Source organism: Miniopterus natalensis, chromosome 1, assembly GCF_054644295.1.
Source record: "Miniopterus natalensis isolate mMinNat1 chromosome 1, mMinNat1.hap1, whole genome shotgun sequence".
Lineage (NCBI taxonomy): Eukaryota > Metazoa > Chordata > Mammalia > Chiroptera > Miniopteridae > Miniopterus > Miniopterus natalensis.
This window is the reverse complement of record NC_142081.1, coordinates 125,935,678-125,951,668: the sequence shown is the minus strand read 5'-3', so window position 1 is coordinate 125,951,668 and position 15,991 is coordinate 125,935,678. Positions and strand designations below refer to the sequence as shown.

Here is a 15,991-nt window from a genome sequence, read left to right as displayed (position 1 = left end):
GACTATTACTGTGTCATTATGTGAACCATAAAACCACACTATTACAGCTAAATACTTCCTATACATTTAATTTCCTTAGCTATATGAAGAAAATGATGTTTTATTTTTATTTTATTTCTTAATATGGCAAAACTTATATGTAGAAAATATTATAAATATGAAGCATTCACATAATGTTAAGTCATTTCCATTTATCTTTTTTAAAAAATAATTTCTAAAAAGGAATAAATAACATGTCCCATTGTTTGGCTAGTTTATGTACCAGGAAAAGTTTTAAAATGTATCATGAATGTTTTGCCTTTACGTTGATTCAATGATTGATAAGTGCACCTCTAAACATGGTTGTTATTTCATGATAACTTAGCACACCAGAAAGATTAGCTGAGGTCATGAAAGGCCTACCAGGCTTAGAGACTGAGGGCAAGTAAAGGAAACAAATTTGTGAGTTGACAGTTTAGCTGCACATGCAAACAATCCAAGAGTTCCCATGGGTCAAACAAAGACCTTTAGTGTAATGCAGATACATAAAAATCTCGTTAAATAAAATAATGAATTTGTAGGAAATACAATTTGCAGGAAATATTTTATTTTATAAATGCATGTTTTAGAATAAAACACTTGAAATGTAATATAAGACACTGTTTTCGTTTAGCTACTAAACGAAAGCAATGGGGGAACATAAAAAAATCAAAATAACGTTGCAGGATGTTTTTCTTTCATATTTAAAAGCTGTTGAGTTTTATTATATTAATGTTATTTTTACGTTAGTTTTGGTCTATTTTAGCTTTTCGTTATATAAGTGCTCAACTCACTTTGAGTTTTATCTATTTTATCCTTGAAGCGTTTCTACAAGAAAGCAGCTGCCTTTGTGTTACGGGCAGTTGCTAAACATTCCCCTCAACTAGCTCAGGCCATAGTTGATTGTGGAGCGCTGGACACGCTGGTGATATGCTTGGAGGATTTTGACCCTGGAGTCAAAGAGGCTGCAGCCTGGGCACTTGGATATATTGCAAGACATAATGCAGGTAATGGAGCATATTTTAAAAAGGATTACTAAAGTTTATATTTAGTATTAGATAAATCTGGCTTTGCGTAGTAAAGCATGGGTGAGGGTTTGATGATGTTTTTATACATTATGGAAGATAAGCTCTGAATGGTGCTCAAGTTGTTTGGATTGCAAATTCATTAAAAAATCTGCACATTCCAGTCTTTATCTTAGTTAGCGGAAGAGAAATTTGTAGATGGAAAGAGAAAGGGTGGGAGGGAGCGGGGCTGAGGCAAATGAGATTAATTCTCAAAGACCTTGGTAAATTGGTTAAGAAATCATTTTAGCTTGTCACCCCTCAGGGTATATTGAGTCTTCAGTTTCACTCCCAACATAGGGTATTCCAAATCAGCCAGGGGCCGTATCATGTAAGTGAGTAACATTAAAAAGATATGCACATAACTTTCTAGAACATGCTTGTATTCAGCCCATATTGGGCAGGAAGGAGACAGAGAAGGGTCACCTCTCACAGACCGACAGCTCAGGGCCTGGCCCTCTCGCGGGAAGGCTGTGCTGACACCTGATCAGGAAAATACAGAGGGAACAAACTCGCCTGCCTCTTTACAGAAGTCGATAAATAATATGAACAAGTAACACTAGAAGAATATGCAGTTTAACACACATGTAGAAATGATCAACTTTGCTAGTAATCAAGAACTGCGTATGAAAATATCCGTGCAAATAGCTTTTCCCACCTATGGTTCCCTGGGGGTAAAAAAGAATGAAGCAGGAGCACAGCCAAGTGGGTGAGAGCGCTGTGGCACTGGGCAGGGCCCCAGTGTGAGCCCAGGTCCTACCGCTTAGCTGCCATGCCACATTGGATGTGGCTTGTAAGCTTTCTGAACCTTTACTTCCTTATCTGCAAAAAGAGGGCAACTGCTTCAGAGTTATTCAGAGATTTGCTATGAGGATGGCAGACATGGGAAGCACTGAGACCAGCGCTTGGCGCACGGTCAATATTCCGTAAATGAAAGGAAGCAGTATTAATACCGGAGGGTGGACAGGGCTCAATAGTGTTTATGCCCATGGGTGGAGGCGCCACAAATTGTCTAAACTTGTGGGAAAGTGTTTGGTAAAACTAAGTCACAAAAGAGCTTATGGTTACTCTAATGATCCACATTGCTAGTAATTCACCCTAAGGAAAGAATTCCACAGAAAGAAAAGCGATATTCATGCAAATGTTATTGTAGCATTATTTGTAATATAAAAAAAAACAACCCAAATGTTTGGCAGAAATTTAAGAAGGCAATTGTGAATACTACATGGTAACATGGAAAAGTGATTATAATGGAAGAAAGGACAAAACTGTATATTAAATTTATAATAATATAAAAGTAAGTTTTTTTATGTGGACATAAATTACAGAGATATACATATTTGTGTCACTAGGGTGATAGAATTAGGATATTTTTCTTCATTTTCCAGATTTTCAGTGTTTACATATGTATAAAATCATAGCTACCATTTACTGAGTAATTACTATGTCCCTGGCTCTGTACAGTGTGCTTCAGATACATTGCCTCATTTTGATTTTGCTGCCTTGCGGGTAGGTATTACTGTCCTTATTAAACAGAGGAAGAAAGTGGAACTTAGAGAGGATTCCTGAAGTTATGTTAAAGGTGGAACTGGAATTAGAGTCTAAATCTGTCTGAATCTAAAGCCCATGTTAGCCTTGTGCCATATGGCATCACTAAATACTTCTTGAAAGAGTTTTGAAGAAGAAATTCAAAACAAACAGTAAGAAGTTCTCCCATGGTTATGTTTAATTTGGTTCTTAAAGTGGTGGCACTATTAGAGACAAAAAAGAAGTTAGATGATATAAAATTGAGAAAGAACACTATTGTCATGCTAAGAATGATTCAGAATTAGTATATTAAATTATTTCCTTAATATCTGGATTTTGGTTTTCCAGATAGGTTCATCTTAGGACTATTGCTCTATATGTGTTGATTGAGAAAACAAAGATAGTGTTTTAAACCAGAAGCTGGTTATCAGGGGGAAACTACATGGATATATTTAATATATATATTTTTTAATGTCAGAGGACTTAATAGCAAACATAACATCAGTATTTCAAAGGGTGGTGCAAAGAGCTTTGAGGGACAACTGTACAGATACATTCTCAGGCCGGTACTGATAGATAACCTTTCCATACCTCCCTTTTGTTGAATTTGAGGCTAATAGTTCATAAGTAGGGTCTATAGTCCCTAAATTGGGTTTGTCTTAGGGATTCCATTCTAATTTTTTGCTATAATCTGGCTCCCACATGGTTGTCCTCCTGTAATTTCAGTATTTCATGGTACTTAAAGGCCTGGGCCTCAGAAGCTCCCAGAGGAGCTTTACTGCATATAATTCTCTGAAGGAAAGGGAATTGTTATGTAGAAAGCAATAAAAGAAGTCATCATTCACATCCTGAATATCAATGAAAATAGAGGATTTACCTCCAAATAACCTGATTTCTTTCTCGACAATTTCCTAAAAATGGAATATATTGAGATTAAGGGGAGGACAGTCATTCAATGTTTACTTCTTAGTATTAGCGGTGAAATGTTTGATTAGACTGATTAAGAAATATAAACCTCAAATAGAGATGCAAAAGAAATAAAGTGTATCTTTAAGGGCACTAGAAGGAAAAGATTTTGTGTATAGGAAATAAAAATAAAGTAAGCACACAATTAGTAGAGGAGAGAAACCAATTTGCTGACTTTTCCTTATTTAAAAAATACCATTTCTAAAGGTTACTTCTATGTATAGATTTTAAAGTTTTATAGATAACCAAAGAGAACAGGGGGTTAACAACCAGAAACGGCATGCGTGCTTTTTTCAATTCCGTACAAATTGTGTCATTAAATTTCTATGATTGAACCACCAGTTGTTGAATACACTGATGAAAGGTGTCTCTTACTTTGAGGATGTTATTTCGTTAATTTTGTGCTGCTCCTTAAAAAGGCTGAGGTAGAATTCTTCTCATATTGGTTGTCTCTCTCCTTCCTTCTCGCCACACTTTCCCACTCTGCAGAATGATCCTAATCCGTGTAAACGCTCTCACTGTTTCTAAAGATCAGTCTTGCTTTGGAGATCCAAGCAGCAAGGCGAGGACCCTGGCGGGCTGGAAGTGTGAGGGGGAGGCGAAGGAGCCAGGGGCTGCGGAGCCACAGGCTTCCCCTGGGAGGGCCCCCTCCCCACCCCGGGCAGCCTGCAGGACAGTCCCGTGGAGACCCAGCGCTTCCAGGGAACCGCGTCAGGAGTGGCAGCCGCCGGAGGACTTGGTGAGGGGCGGGCAGTAGTCTGGCTGCAAGTGCCAGGAAGGAGGAGCCATGTAAGTGGTTTTCGCAGGAACAGTCTTCCACGTTTGGGCTCAGAAATAAGTTTTAGGTGCTTGTTTTGGGAGCATTAGCTGAACATGCTGTCCCTGATGAACTTGGCCTCTTATAAGTGTTGGCGGTTCTCAAGCCTGGCAACAGGAATGCGTGTGATTAGGTGTTCTAAAGCGTTTCAGTTACCGAGGTAATTGTCATCTTAGATGAGGAAACTGAAGTAGAGAGGTTAAAGGATTTATTCTGGTCAGACAGCAGTTTATGGTGGAGCCGCCTGGCAGTTACTGGAAACCCTTCAGAGCGCCTTGGTCTTCACGGTGAGGAGGACCGTGTCCGAGCTCATCACCCCTCCTGCCGCCTCCTCCCTCTGTTTGAAGGCCACGCCCGGTGCCTCTGCTCTCAGCCCTGTGGCTGGTTTCCACATGTGACTATTCTTCCTCCCACAGACCCGACTGATGTCCTTAGGACCTAAATCAAGCGAGGCGTTTCCGTTCAGCTCAGGAGCAGTTAGGAGGGGAGACTGCAGCTGCCAAAGCTGAGCAGCGCTTCCAGGAAATGGCTGGTTTGGATGCTACGGACACTTACTAGAGTGTATCCAGGTTACTAAGTCAATAATGTAAGGAAAGAATCCAGACGGAGCTGGCCAGCCTGATTCCTTTCTCTCTTATACAGAATGGTGAAATGATTAAAGGGGAAAACAATTTTAAAATTCAGATTTTTTGCAAGCATTGTATTCTTATCATCCACTCCTACCACCTATATGTGAATACCAGTATCCTAAATTGTATGGAACGGACTTAGGAAGCAGTAATTAAAAACCCACATTACAAACAAATACCTGAGTTAACTGGGGCCTTTGTAGTGTATGTCTCAGAGTAAGTGAGGGTGGACAGGAGAAGTGTGTGTCTACTCGTTTTACTTTTCATCCAGTCCCAGATATCCCACCCCTTTGCTTTCTCCTGCCTCCTTCATCTATCAAAGTCACCGAGACCTATAACTTTATATATAAGACTAGCAGTTTCTTTATCACCATCATCATTATAATCACCAAAAAAGCATCTGAGACACTGAACCCTCTAACCCACACAATACTTCCTCTCCCTGAGGGCACCTAACATTCTTACAGTCTGAGGCTTTGTTTCCTGTTTAGTGCAAATACCTATGCAAGAAACATCACCAAATGTGTGTGCTGAGTGTGCATAAAGAGAAGGGTGTTTGTATCCTAAGGGTTTCATAAATTAGATTAGGACAAAATTATTACTCAAACTAGGTTTATTTTCCAGTCACTAGTATATAAATCCTCCTAAGATCTTTCAGATATTGAGGGAAAACATACTTTTGAGTTTCATTTACATTTTATTTACATTTGAATTTCTAGAACTACATTAGGCATAGTGTACTTGACTGAAATTTGAAAGTGCTTCTGTTGGGGGTGGAATTGTTAGACCTGTGGGGTCAGAGCAGATCTGGGTTCAGCAACCTCGGTACTTGAACTCTGGCTAGGAAAGAATTCAGAGCCAAGACTCAAACTATAAGAGAACATTTATTTGGAAAATCACAGAGATAGAAAAAGTAATTTGTAGATGAAATGGGCTGAGGAAATAAGTTACAGAGGCAAAGGAAGGGCCCTTGAACTTAGAAGTGAGGAAGGTAAAAGTGATGTGCCTGGGGTAGGGGCTGGGACGGGAAGGAGGAGGGGAAGGCGCTGGTGTGCTCCTGGGAGGGAGAGCGCACTGGGTCCTCTATCCTAAAGGCTTTAAGGGTAGAGATTTTTAGGGGAGTTCCTAGGGGCAAACTCAGTAGACTATTCAGCAGCTTTCTAAGTGTCCTCTCAGGGTCTTGGTCTTCCTTCCTTTCTACTGTCTCTCAAAATCAATGGAAAAAATATCCTCAGGTGAGGATTAACAAACAAAAAAAGAGTGAAATATCTCATTAAAATGTTAAAATATTAATTACATGTTGAAATTATAATATTTTGTATATATTATGTTAAATTATGTATATTATTAAAATTAATTTCACCTATTTATTTTTACTTTTTAAATGTGGCCACTAGAAAATTTTAAATTATATATGTGGTCCGCGTTACTATTGGACAGCACTGAGTTAGAATTACTGTGGCTTGTGCTTTGTGGTTATTTGTTAAAAGGCAAATATGGTAGTAATGCCATGGGCTAAAAAAGTCATACTTGATATTCATGCTTATTAATCAGTGTAACTTAACCATATTTTTAAAAATACATTTTTATTGATTTTAGAGAGACAGGAAGGGAGAGGGAGAGAGAAACATCGATGAGAAAGAAATATCAGCATTGATCGACTGCCTCCTGCACGCCTCCTGCTGGGGATTGAGCCCAAAACCCAGGCAGGTGCTCTACCAGGAATGGAACTGGTGACTTTCTGGTGCATGGGTTGATGCGCAACCACTGAGTCACACTGGCTGGACTCAGCCATATTTTTTAACTCACTGTAATATGCGGTAAGTTAAAGACTATGGAACTAAAAACACCATTTAGGGAGAAGTAAATGATGATTCAGCGTCTCAATTGATGTAGGGGCTGAAATGAACTTTATAAGGTAAATGGCCGAACTGCCAGCCTCACACATTGTCGACGGGGACATATACTGATAATCCCCTTTGGGAACAATATTGCAGTGCATGTTAGGTTGACCTATATGAAATTACCTATATTCGACTGGTTTTGACTTTAAAAAAACAAACACAGCAGTCTCATGTGGTTTAATCTAAAACTATCAAGAACCTCAAAACTGTCAACATTCTTCCCCTCAGTAAGTTCGCCTCTGGGCCTCTATCCTAAGTAAATATATATGTATATGTACACACACACACACACACACACACACACACACCCGAGGACACTCTGGCAGCCTTGAAAAGGTTGATGTGGCCAGCAAGAAACTGAGCTTCCCAACAACTGCATGAGAGCTTGGGAGCAGGTTCTCCCCAAGTTGTGCCTTCAAATGACTGCAACCCCAGCTGATAGTGTGAAGGCAGCTTCATGAGAAATTCTGAGCCAAGACCATCTAGCAAGGCTGCTCCTGGATTCCTGACCTGCAGGAAATGTGAGATAGTAAGTGATGTTGTTTCAAGTTGCTGAGATTGGGTCATTTGTTATGTAGCAATGGGTAACTAATACATAATCTTTTTTTTCTTTTTTTTTTAAAGTATACCTTTATTGATTTCAGAGAGAGGAAGGGAGAGGGAGAGAGAGATAGAAACATCAATGATGAGAGAGTCATTGATCGGCTGCCTCCTGCACACCCCCGACTGGGGATCGAGCCCGCAACCCAGGCATGTGCCCTGACCGGGAATCGAACCCCGATCGCCTGGATCCTAGGTCAACGCTCAACCACTGAGCCACGGCCGGCCAGGCTAATACATAATCTTAATGCACAAAGAGATTCACCATACTGTACTTTATAATGGCAAAAACCAAAACCAAACCAAACCAATGTCCTAGAGGATGGGAATCGCTAAGTAAATTTATGACATATTTACTTGGAATATTATGCAGTTGTTAAAATTTTTGGGCTGGCTTCATTCTCAGGAATGCAAGTGGACAGTAGAAACCCACATATAGCTTCAAGGAACTTCTCGAAAGGAGTCACACTAACAACTGCTAACTAAGGACCACTTTTATAAAAATACCATCCAGTGTCTCATTTCTGTCTCCCTTTTCTGTTTCCTCTTTCCTTTGTGTGTTCTTGTAGAGAATTCCACCAGAGCACCAGGAGCTGTTTACTATCTAGCCTCCTCCGTGACCTGAGCTCCTTGAAGTCAGGGACTTATCTAAACTAGGCTGGAGCAAAGTGTGAATGCCAGTGAAGTCTGAATACTAAATATGCATTTTCCATTTAAGGTTTTTTTAAGCATAATGCAAAATTTTAGGTAAGGTGGCTCAGTTGGTTGGAGTGTTGTCCCATACACCAAAGGGTTGCAGGTTCGATTCCCAGTCAAGGTACATACCTAGGTTATGGGTTCCATCCCCAATGGGGGCAAGTACAGGAGGCTATTGATCGATGTTTCTCTCTCACATTGATATTTCTCTCTCTCTCTCTCTCAAATCAATAGAAACATATCCTTGGATGAGGATTTTTTTAAAAAAGTATTATTTTTATAGCTGTTATTCTTGGACACACAAGTAATCAACATGCATATTCAAAAGGTGTTTATTTCTGACAAGTAAAATGGTTAAGACAAATTTATTCCTTTATCTAAACATTAGTATTAATATATATAAAAGTAGGCCGTTTAGTCGTAGACCTCATTTTGAAAGTGTTTTTATATGCGCAAAAATGCACCTTTTCATTTTGTAAAAAGGTTTTTTTTAAGCTTGATTTTTTGGGGGGGCCGGGGAGAGAGAGGAAGGGAGACGGAGGGAGAGAAAGAAATATCGATGTGAGAGAGAAACATGATCCACCGAGACTGAACCTGAACCCTGGGCATGTGCCCTGACCAGGAATGGAGCCTGTGACCTTCCATGCATGGGTCAGTGCTCAACCAACTGAGCCACGCTGGCCAAGGCTTTAAAAAGTCTTTTAAAAATACTATAAGATAAATGGTATTTATTTGACATATTAGCACAAGATTCATGTTAATGTTTACTCATGTAAATAGTACAAAATACTGCCTAGTTAGTGTGTTTGACAAATTTTTGGTACTTTTTCTCGTTACTGTAAACCATGCATAAAATGCTTATCTATTGAGAAGTGCAGAATTGTCAGAGCTTAAACAGCTGACATCTGCTTACTCTCCTAAAAAAAAAAATCCATTTCCGCCTAATCTACCTAAATGTGTTCATGTAAATGGAGGTCCATCTATTGACCTGTATTCTTTTCCGCTCAGGATTGGTCCACATGGTTTATGAAACCAGGAGGGCTGATTTGAAATGCAGATGTCGAGACACTGAAGTACACCCTCCCCTTTTTTCTTTGCTGTATCTGTCAGGGTGAAAAATGGCTCGCACAAGGGTCAGTCCCCCATACTCACTCAATTATTTTCTTGGACCCACAGAGCTGTCACAAGCTGTGGTGGATGCGGGAGCAGTTCCTCTTTTAGTACTTTGTATCCAGGAGCCAGAAATTGCTTTGAAAAGGATTGCTGCTTCGGACCTCAGTGATATTTCAAAGCATTCTCCAGAGTTAGCACAGACCGTAGTGGATGCAGGAGCTATTGCTCACTTAGCCCAGATGATTCTGAACCCTGATGCTAAATTGAAGGTATTTAAAAACAAGTTAAAAAACAGACTTCTGCTAATCTAAGAGAATGGAAATGTGTATAGATTATTTTCAAAGGTAATTTATATATTATCATTGAAAACGTGACTGTATTACATATTTGATCTTTTAATATGTGAAAAATATGCTGTAAGGATTAGACAATAAAGACGTGACTGGGAAAAATATGTTCAATGTTAAAAATTAGACGTAGCATCAGTATTAACATTAATCATTAAAATAAGGAATCACATGATTGAATTTCAGGGTGGGAAGGCACCTAAAGGTTTTCTAGGTCACCATTATTATATTTAAATTTCTTATGAAAATTGTCATATTTATGTTTGTCTTTTCTTTAGCTTTCTACAATCTGATTTTCAGTTAATAGTCATCAGTTATACTTTTATATGCTACTAGTTATACCCCATAAGGTTTAAAAGTTGTTAATGTTAATTAACTAAGCAATGGAAAGTGCTTTGATGTTATCAGTATCATGCCAAACATGTTAGTTCTGCCTGATCTTTTTGTACTATATTACCACATGTATTGTAAATTAACAAGTTAAGCATTACATAATTAAGAAATAGTATTTATCCAAAGGTCATATTCTTTGATCATCTGTGATAGAGATTTAAATAGTCCAATCTGTGATAGAGATTTAAATAGTCCACAGAAAACTAAGACATTCAATTTGAAAATTAGGGAATTTAAGAAATTGAGTATTTAGGTATAAGACTAAGATGTGAATGTCTCTAGACTCAGAAATCTTAGGTTATGTTACATATGTAATTGTGTTTTTTGTTTTGTTTTTTAAATATAACTTTATTGATTTCAGAGAGAGGAAAGGAGAGGGAGAGACAGACAGAAACATCAATGATGAGAGAGTCATTGGGGATTGAGCCTGCAACCAGGGCATGTGCCCTGACCGGGAATCAAACCCCAATCGCCTGGATCTAGGTCAACGCTCAACAGCTGAGCCACGCCCTGCGGGCTGTTTTTTCTTTTTAGAAAGGAATTTGACTGTATAAAGCTGCTTGAAGTATATCTGATCGCTGCAGTGGACTCTACGTAACGTTTTGTTTTATTTTGGTTTTTGCTTGACAGCGTCAGGTCCTCTCAGCTCTCAGTCAGATCGCAAAACATTCTGTGGATCTGGCAGAAATGGTGGTTGAAGCAGAGATTTTTCCAGTGGTACTTACCTGCCTGAAGGACAAAGATGAATACGTGAAGAAAAATGCTTCTACTTTAATTAGAGAGATTGCAAAGCATACGCCTGAGGTAAAAAAAAAAAAAAAAAAGCTTTTTAAGTCCAATAATATTAGTCAGTTTTTGTTGTAAAGTAAAACATCAATTTGTATAGAAGGCCCAGGTGCTGTGCCACATGATTTGGTTAGGTCAGGGTTTGTCATCTGAGCACTGTGGACATTTTGGGCTAGATAATTCTGTGTTGTAGGGGGCTGTCCCGCTGTCCTGGACACTGGAGGATGGATATTTAGCAGCACCCACTGCCCGTCAGTAGCATCTCCCACATCGTGACCATCAAGTGTCTCCATATGTTGCCAAACATTTCCCAGGGGCCGAAAGGGCCCCTCATTGCAAACCCCACTGGGTTGTATCAATGGAGTCAGACAGAAATCTGTTTTTAATCATTTCCTGCTTTCCATTTCTAGATCGTGGGGACCCTAGACTTTCCATTCTTGTCATTTAGGTGATCTGGGAGTAGTGAGAGCCGTACAGTTCCAGGTGGGAGAGACCAGCAGGGCCCGGGCCTAGTGTGACTCCTCTAGGAGCTGCCCTTCCGTGGTGGTTCCGCCCTGAGTTCTCAGATGCCAAAGGCATAGAGATGGAGCAGGCCTGGGTGCCTTCTGCAGTTGTACCTTTTTCTGGATATATTCTGACTGATCAGTTTCATTTCACTAAAGTTTAAAGTCCTCATTCTTTATTTCACCTAACATCTTTATTTGCTTGAAATTTTTTATAATTGAAATGTAATCAGCTAATAATCACTGTTGGCAAAGGGGGATAACTAGGCGAGGCTATTTCAAGTCTGACATTGTCGTTCAGCAGTCAAGGAGTAATCTGCTTCATGCCCACACATTGTGCTTGGGGCTTTCAGTAGTTAGCTAGTTACGAACTAGCCTAGGCTTAGTGTCTAGGTGGGAGTTTTGACATCCATTAGATAGAGATAAAAGTTGTGCCACTGATGCATGAAAAATGAAGCACAGAGTAAACTCTGCACAGTGAGTATATTTGTACATTCAAAATAGAATTATTGTACTTGCATATTTCTTTAATAAGTATAGTAATTTCACTAAATCATATTTTTTCAAATTTTACCAGGTGTTTTTAGGTCCTAAGTGAAAATGTTTGACAATAGTAATGTTTACAGATCATCCTGTCCTTACAGTCACAGCTACCTAGCTCTCCTTCCTTCCCCTCAGCTTTCGCAGTTGATAGTTAATGCAGGAGGCGTTGCCGCCGTGATTGACTGCATTGGGTCCTGCAAAGGAAACATAAGGCTGCCTGGCATCATGATGCTGGGCTATGTGGCGGCTCATTCGGAGAACCTGGCAATGGCGGTGATCATTAGCAAGGTTTGTTCTTGATTTTCTTCTGGTTACTGCAGTGAGATATTCTAAGACAGAACCACAGTAATACTCTCCCACAGGTTATCAAATATGACTGACCAGAGTGAAAGGAACCTGAAGAATTTTTTGGCATGTTGTCAAGGCTTATTAGTAAGTTTCTGAAAGCAATGCTTGAAGTAAGGTTTACTCTGTAGGCAGTTTAAAGTTTTACTCAGTATTTAATATCTACAAAATATTGATACTTCCGAATATTAGTATTACCTATTTTGAAATACTCAGTGTGTTTGCATCCTGAAGGGTGACTGTGTACATTTACAAACACGTGAAGCACACTGTGATTAAAGACAACTAGTGTAATTACATGCCCAGGAGTCATCCTCCCCTTTCCTGTCATTTGGGTAGGAGATGACAGTAGCTAGGACATCCCTTCTTATCCATTTTCCTTCTGCTTTCCTGAACTAATTTCTCTTTTTAGATGAAGGCAATTCAGAGCACGTGTCAGAAAGCGATGCTGTGTCTTTGTTTTAGGAATTTGGCTTCATCTCAATTTATAACTTGGTATTAACCCACCATACAGCATAGCCCTGACACATAGTAGGTGCTCAAAAATATTGATTGAGTGCATAAATATTGATCTGAGCAATGCTTCAGAGGCTGTGTGCTTCATGTCTCCAGCGACCATCTAGCGTGTGGGTTTCTTATCAGCATGGGAAATCTGCTCTGTATGTTAAACAGAAGTGTGGATTTTTTTTATCCCTTGCTAATCCTCAGAATAAAAAGGACCCTCAGATCTTTATTTTCTACTTATTCCTTGATAATTCTTTGCTTTACTTGGTTTTTATCCTACGCTTTTCCTTTTGTTCTTTTATTACCAGAGACTATGATAGTGACTAGAATAGTAGTGCTGCTTTCTGAAGGGTCACTGTGGGGATATTACTGGGATTTTTGATTCTTGGTTCCGCTGTGGATCGTCAGAAAGCTTACACATAGGAAGAAAGATGAAAGCAGCAGCAATTGCGTTTGCTTTCTCTATGTCCTCCCCAAACTAACCAGGAGGCGCTCCCCTCCTTTGGTCGAGGGCAGAGCTGCTGCTGGCCTCTCCCACCTACTTGTCTCTCGGTTAGTTGAAGGTCAAGGTGGAAGCAGCAGTTTGAGGCAAATGCACAGTTCTGTGTCTTTCTTTCTTTTTCCCACATAGCACCATAAGGACTAATAGCAGTACTTCACATTTAAATAATACTTTATAATTTTCCAAGCACATGCATGTTTCTTATCTCATTTACTATTCATAACATCTGAAGCCAGTGAGTCAGTGTTTGGAGGGTGGGGTGTTGGGGGGCTGACTTCGCTCCCTCCAGCTTCTGCAGTTTTGATACGTCCCAGAGAACAGACTTTCTGTTAAGTTGCCTCATTGGGAAGACAGGTCTGACCTTTTGTATTGCCAGACAAACAGTTTTAGTTGGAAATAAGAAGCCAATGAAGAAATATGACAGATCCCTTCAAGAAATTGGTCTTAATAACCAAATGTAAAGGCACAGGGGAAAAAGTGTGTATGATCACTTGGACTTTGCTATGGTACATGGCAATGTGACATTGGCCTTAGTGGTACTAAATTTAAGGTGATAATTGTTATAGTCTCAAATTAGTTATAAAATTATTCCTATACAGAATCCAGAATTATAATTTGATTTGGCTATTTGATGCTGCCTTAGATATAGAAACAGATGTATTTGACGCCATTTAATTCTGTTTCGATTATTTAGATAAAACTGAAGCCTAAAGTTCAAAATACAAGCACATGCTATTTGTGTAACAAAAGTAATCATTTCTACTTTGACATTCAGTCATGTTAAAATAGGCAAAACTATCATTTAAAAGTTGACGAAGTCCTGGCTGGTGTGGCTCCATTGCCTGAGCATCGTCACATGCACCAAAAGGTCACCAGTTTGATTCCTGGTCAGGACAGGGCTCGATCCCCAGTGGGGGCGGGCAGGGGGCAGATGACTGATGTTTCTCTCTCACACAGATGTTTCTCTCTCTTCCCTCTTTCTGCCTCCCTTCCCTCCTTCTCTAAGATAAATTTTAAAACATTTAAAATAAAATAAAATAAAATAAAATAAAATAAAATAAAATAAAATAAAATAAAATAAAATAAAATAAAATAAAATAAAATAAAATAATAAAATAATGAAATTTAACCAAAATGAATGGAAATGTATTTACTAGTTCAGGAAAGGTTTTGTATTTAATGTAAAAGTTACTTAAAATAGAATTCTGGCTCATATTACTCATTGGATTTCAAATCTGTAGTAGTTATTTTGTTGTCAGATCTGCTATACTTAGTGAAAAGACAATTTAAAGGATTCTAAGTTAACTTTTTTAACAAAGGAAAATAAAAGGCTTTAAAATCTAAGCATTTTAAATTTGTCACAGTGGAATCTGGTTTTGCCTATATATAAATCTGTGGTATCTGTTGTTTGGCTGAATGCCTCTGTTTGGGGAGTAAAGGCTAGCAGAGATAATTTAGTTGGATTGTAATGGATAATTAAGGTAAACTGGTTCTAGTCATTTTATTGACTTGAAAAATGACAGCCCCTGTGCTCTGCTCATTTATTGAACCATTTAGGAACAAAAGGACCAAGGCCAAAATGATTTCTTCTAATGTCTGAGAGACACAGAAGGCTCTAATCCTGCTCTAGAGTCGTAACACTTGCACTTTTGATCAATGCTGCAGGGTGTACCCCAGTTGTCAGTCTGCTTGTCAGAAGAACCAGAAGACCATATTAAGGCTGCTACTGCCTGGGCCTTGGCACAGATTGGGAGACACACTCCGGAGCATGCCCGGGCTGTCGCGGTCACAAACATTCTGCCAGTGCTGCTTGCTTTGTACATGTCACCAGAAAGCTCTGAGGATCTTCAAGTAAAAGTAAGTGCTTGATTCTTACTGTTTTGTGAAGATTTGTTGGATTTTGACTCGATAGGTAATTTAAAATGTCTTAATTTTCATTATGGACAATATTGCTTTTATGAGTCAAAAAATACAAATTTATCAGAACTGAGGAGTCTTCTTTGAAAATGGGTTACTCTTGTCTCTAAAAATCAGTGATATGTTTTAAAGAAAGATCTCTGCAGGTGCAAAGTTGTTTATAAAGTGAATGTCTGGCAGTTGCCTTCTGCATTCCTGCTAACTTTTCTTATAGAATAGGAATTGAGGAATTTTGAAGTTGGAATTGGCTGCAGAGAACTTTAGTCCATCTTACATCAAAAAATTGAGTCCAAAAGAATTTAAGGTGCTTTCTAATGTATAATGTAACTGGGCAGGGGGTGTTCCTGAAGCCACAATTCACCTCTCCTAACTCCAAGTCTGCCTGTTTTTTAAATTGTTTGTCTGAAATTTATTCCTTAAAAGGAAAATGTCCACAGTATTCACTAAATTAAACATCTTTAAATATGCATTTTTAAAAATCCAGCTTTCTGAAAAAAACATTACTAGCTACTAAAATGATTCACAAAACATGAATATAAAGTAGGATAGTTCTTTAATAATTATAGAATCGTAAAGAAAGAAAATGTTTCCCAGTATACTGCCTTATTAGGAAAATGTAACTTTTTGAAAACAGCATTTAGAATTGACTTGGATTTAAAGAAGTGCACAGACACACAGGACATTCTCAAAGATAGAACACATGTTAGGACACAAAACAGGTCTCTATAAGTTCAAGAAGACTGAAATCATTTCAAGCATCTTCTCGGATCACGATGACATGAAACTAGAAATCAACTACAATAAAAACACTAAAAGA

At 38.8% G+C, this 15,991-nt stretch overlaps 1 protein-coding gene across 2 annotated transcripts in view; it reads left to right on the top strand.

Annotated features, from left to right (window-relative positions):
• Positions 1-15,991, top strand: part of LOC107540229 (sperm-associated antigen 6) — a 51,237-nt gene that overhangs the window by 14,113 nt on the left and 21,133 nt on the right. For both annotated transcript variants that reach the window (XM_087815917.1, XM_087815920.1), the window contains exons 4-8: positions 842-1,025; positions 9,398-9,603; positions 10,705-10,878; positions 12,042-12,194; positions 14,923-15,114. In XM_087815917.1, coding sequence (XP_087672043.1) covers positions 842-1,025; positions 9,398-9,603; positions 10,705-10,878; positions 12,042-12,194; positions 14,923-15,114 — 909 coding nt within the window. The remainder of the gene's footprint in view (positions 1-841; positions 1,026-9,397; positions 9,604-10,704; positions 10,879-12,041; positions 12,195-14,922; positions 15,115-15,991) is intronic.